Source organism: Gekko japonicus, unplaced genomic scaffold (genome assembly GCF_001447785.1).
Source record: "Gekko japonicus isolate JY-2015 unplaced genomic scaffold, Gekko_japonicus_V1.1 scaffold654, whole genome shotgun sequence".
Classification (NCBI taxonomy): Eukaryota; Metazoa; Chordata; class Lepidosauria; order Squamata; family Gekkonidae; genus Gekko; species Gekko japonicus.
The window spans coordinates 564,603-569,486 of NW_015160228.1; the positions used below are offsets into that span (position 1 = coordinate 564,603).

At 45.4% G+C, this 4,884-nt stretch overlaps 1 protein-coding gene across 3 annotated transcripts in view; it reads left to right on the forward strand.

The window, feature by feature from the left end:
- The window catches only part of NTRK3 (neurotrophic tyrosine kinase, receptor, type 3), a 534,208-nt gene that overhangs the window by 239,696 nt on the left and 289,628 nt on the right, over positions 1-4,884 (forward strand). For all 3 annotated transcript variants that reach the window (XM_015411889.1, XM_015411895.1, XM_015411905.1), the window contains exon 8: positions 2,730-3,026. In XM_015411889.1, coding sequence (XP_015267375.1) covers positions 2,730-3,026 — 297 coding nt within the window. The remainder of the gene's footprint in view (positions 1-2,729; positions 3,027-4,884) is intronic.

The following is a 4,884-nucleotide window of genomic DNA, read 5'->3' on the forward strand; positions in this document are numbered from 1 at the left end:
TAGGCGAGCCACGACTTTGCCCCTTCCCCACTCAATACAGAGAAAAGTGAGAAGTCTAGATGGAACACTTTACTTATTGGGTATATCACCCAGATTAATTACTATTACAGAGAGTCCTACCCAAAAGTACTAGGAAGGTATACTAGCCTGGATAGCCAAGGCTAGCCCGATCTCAGCAGAACTCAGAAGCTAAGCAGGGTCAGGCCTTGGTTAGTTCTTAGGTGGGAGACTACCAAGGAAATCTGGGGTTGCTATGCAGAGACAGGCAATGCAGAAACAGGCTGCCTCTGCTTATCTATTGCCTTGAAAACCCTAAGGGGTCGCCATTAGTCATCTGTGACTTGATAGCACTTTCCACCATGTGATATTAGTCACTTTAGTCCTGCAAAACTTTTTCCTGTTCCACTCAAAGGTCTTAGATATCCATGGAAACACCATTGTGTGTATTAGGTATCTTTGCTTGTGGCAGGTTAAGAATTGGACATGCGTCAAAATGCAGATATGCTCCCATTGTAGAGATGCCTGCAACACGTTTTCTACTGCCAAATTCCTCTGCCGAACGCGATCCGTCCGTTCATCAACACAATCTATTGAAACGGAACCGAATGTATTCTTCTCTCACACCTCTAATTTCATCGGCTATAGAATGAGGAAATAAAATATGTATTCAAATATGTATTTTTGGAAACAGGATGTGGCTGCTGCATTAATTCCACCAAACATATATGGAATGTCATATTGAATGGCAAAGTAAAATACATATGCAAATATATATTTCTGGGTGCAATGGGGAAAAAAGAAGAAATTCTAAAGAGAGGAGAAGAAAACTTAAGGAACATAAGGCAAACGTACAGATAATCAGAGAAACAATATTGGAATGAAATCGGGTCGCCAGCAGTGCCTCTGCAAATGCTGGGAGATTTTCAGGGCAGTGCCTGGAGGAGGTGGAGGAAGTGACATCACTTTTGGGTGATGTTCTGGGAATTTTCCCTTAATCTTTGTTGTAAAGGCCTTAGAGACATGGATAATTCCTAGAGAGTCAGCATGGATGCTGTTTCTCGGCCATTTTTGTCTCCTCAACCTGTACAGTGGCCCTGATCCAAATCAGGCATGTGTAGTTGTTAGTAGCTCTTTTAAAAGTGCTAGGGAGGTGTCCTTGTGAATCTCCCTGCGTCTCTTCTTGTTAGGGCTTTATTCGAAATGACCCTGGAGGTGTATATATGCCTAATATCTGTTTTTCTCAACTTCTGACCATAAGGACTCCAAGGGGGTTACCTAGCAAGACACTGAAAATAGCCCTGCAGCGTAGTATAATATCCCTTAATGCAGCATCCTGTCAAATTCAAAATCCGCATCACCCACTGAACAAAATTCAGCAAAATTAATCAATCATGCCTTTCTGAACGCTTGGGAGAAAAGCCAAGTTTTAAACTGGCGCCTCCCTCTTAATAGCTTTGGCACCTGGCAAATTGATCTAGGGAGGGAGTTCTACAACTAGAGTCATGCTCTCTTCATTTATTGTGACACGAGCTTTTATGAGGGGGCTCTCTGATCACGAGTCAAGGGCACTGGAAGTCAACAGCGTCTCCCGCACAACCTCTGAGGAGCTGAGGCTTCCCCGTTCGTTCATTGGATTGTCCCTGGATTTAGCGGCTTGTCTTGCTTTGATTCCACAGTTGCCTGTTTCTGCTGTAGCGTCTCAAGCTTGGGACAAAATAACCATCCCCATTCAAACGTACTGCGAGCCAGCTCCTTATTTACAGGCTCTTTTTGTAGCAGGAACTCCTTTGCATATTAGGCCACACACCCCTAATGTAGCCAATCCTCCAAGAGCTTACAGAGCTCTTCTTACAGGAGCTACTGTAAGCTCTTGGAGGATTGGCTACATTAGGGGTGTGTCGCTTAATATGCAAATGAGTACCTGTGCTGAGCCTATTTGTCAGGTGGCTTTGGTGCTTTGCACAGAGTTTGACTTGATCACCGTGTTGAGCAGCTCTGTGCCTGTGCGGAAGCCCACTTTTGGGATGAGTAGTAGGCGACCTTGGTAACTTGTGGGCTTGCAGACATTCTTGTGCCTTGGAAGTCAGCATAATTAAATCATCTTGACTGTCAGAGGGGGAGGACTGTATCCTTGGGCGTTTTATTTATTTATTTAAAATATTTATTAGCTGCTTTTCTTCCTCATGGAGTTCAGGGCCCCTTACAATATTTATGCAGTACATAAAATGGATTACATGAACAATATAAAACCAAGGCTTTGACAGCCATTAATGGCCAGTGCATGATGTGCCATAAAGGACACAGAGAGGCAACTGCAGTAAAGCAATACGTGACTGTGGATGTATAGAGGTGTGTGTGTTTGAGTTGTTCATATACAGGCAAACAGAATATTGACTGTGGCAATCACTGTTTTCAAACCATGCTGTGATCTAAGTCAGTACATGTTCAAGCTCTACCAGCGACTGTCAACTTTTTCTCAACCAAACTATCAAAACTCTATAATGAAATTGATGGCCTGTTTGTGAATAAACAGTGTTAAAATGGTTGAAAATGCTTGAAAATCAGTTAAAAAGAGACAGACAAAACCAGAAAACTAGTAGAGAAAATAGGCATGGTGAAACCTCTCACAATAACCAAAGGTTTTAAAATGCCTCTCTGTACATTCCTGATTGTTTGGTAGCCTTGGGGTTGTCGTTTACCTTCTCTTGTGTCTCTTGCCCTCTGCTCAGATCCGCCACGCATCATCAGCTTACTGGATCCCATCCGCCACATGGAGCACTGCATTGAGTTTTTAGTGCATGGAAATCCTCCACCCCAAATCCACTGGCTCTTCAATGGTCAGCTTCTCAGGGAGACGGAGTTTATCCGCACAGAACTCTATCAGGAGGGGGAAGTATCTGACGGTTGTCTGCTCTTCAACCATCCGACGCACTACAACAATGGCAACTATACCATCGTCGCTACCAACTACTTGGGAACAGCCAACCAGACCATCAAAGGACATTTCCTGGAGAAACCTTTTCCAAGTGAGAGCGGGACAGCTTCCGTTACCATAGCTCTTCTTTCTTGCCTTCTCTGGTGTGGTCGGGTGGTTAGAATGTCCGACTAGGGCCTAGGAGACCCAAATTCGAATCCCCTTCCCCTGGTCAGCCATGAAGCTCACTGGGTTATCTTGGGTCATTCATTATTTCTCAGAATAATTGTTTCTCAGGAAGCAGTTTTTCTCCAGGCCAGTTTGGCTGGAGATCCTGGAGGTTTTTTGTCATCTTCTGGGTGTGGAACAGCGGTTACTAGGGGTCTGGGGGGGGAGGTATTTGTGAATTTCCTGCATTGTGCAGGGGGTTGAACTAGATGACCCTGGAGGTTCCTTCCAACTCTGTGATTCTATGATTCTGTGCACCACCCTGACCTGGGTGGCCTATGCTAGACTGATCTGGTCAGGTCACGGAAGCTAACAGGGTTGGCCCTGGTTAGTACCTGGATGGGAGACCAGAGACACAGAGGCAGGTAATGGCAAACCACCTCTGTTCATCTCTAGCCTTGACAGAGTTGCCACGTCAGCTGAAATGTGATGACACTTTCCACCACTACTCTATGCACCAAGCTGAGTGCGCATGACACTTTTGGGGAAGGAAGAACCATTGTTGGCTGCTTTCTTTGAAGAATGTGCAGACTGAGTTGGCATGGTCTCGTGGTTAGAATGTTGCACTAGGATCTGAGAGACCCAGGCTTGAGTTGTCTGTTCCCCCCCCTCCGCGCCAAGAAGCTCTCTGGGTGACCTTGGGCCAGTCAGAGTCTCTTGGCCTAACCTTCCTCACAGGGCTGTTTTGAGGATCTAATGAAGGAGAGGAGGAGAGCCCACACATGCTGCCCTGGACTATTTAAAGAAGCAGCAGCAGCAGAGTTGGATTTATACCCCACCCTTTACTCGGAGTCTCAGAGCGCCCTTCCCTTCCCCTCCCTGCAACAGACACCCTGTGAGGTAGGTGGGGCTGAGAGAGCTATGAGAGCACTGCTCTTGAGAGAACATCTCTGAGAGAACTTGTGACTGACCCAAGGTTACCCAGCTGGTTGCAGGTGGAGGAGTGGGGAAACAAACCCAGCTCTCCTAGAGTCCACCGCTCTTATAGGTGGTCATAAAGATAATTCAGGCCTTTCTAGTCCAGCGCTCTCATAGGCCTCAGCGTAAAAGGATGCTAGAAGTCATGCTAGACTTCTGCAGACTGGTAGTTAAAAACAAACAAAGCAGGGTTCATGGTACCTTAACCATTTTGGCTGCAGCAGGCCTCTGTAATTTGAAGGGTTTTTTTCAGGCTTATGTTTCTTGCCATGCGGAATGTAGCTGCAAGAAAGGGCCTTGCCCTTTGCTGTTTCTCACAGCTCTGGAAAGCTGAGCAAAACAGGACATCTTCCTATATATAGCAAACATGATAACCCTGGCATTCTTATTATTTATTTATCCTCTGCTGTAGCCTTTTTTGCCTATTAAAACTTGAGTCCTCCCATTGGAAAGAGAGCTATCAGGACTGGACAGAACCACTATGAGTGAAAGAAAAGGGGGGAGGGGGGGAGAAAGCCTTTGCAGCTGAAAATCTGTCTGGCTTAGTTCACCCGAGCAAAAAAATAAGAGAGTAACAAGCATTCCATTTCAGACTGGAGGTGGGAAACGGTACGTTTGAAAGCATGCGAGGAAGAAAACCAACTCATTAGGATAAAAGCTACACTGGGATTCTTTTTCCTAACTCTGTAGGGAGATCTTTTAAAAATATGGAGTTGCTTTCATGGATGTGAGTCCCTTTCCTGTGGGCATATGAAGTTCCCTTCACATCGTAGCTCATCAGGATAAAAGCTATGCTAGAATTATTTTCCCTAATATGCAGCTGT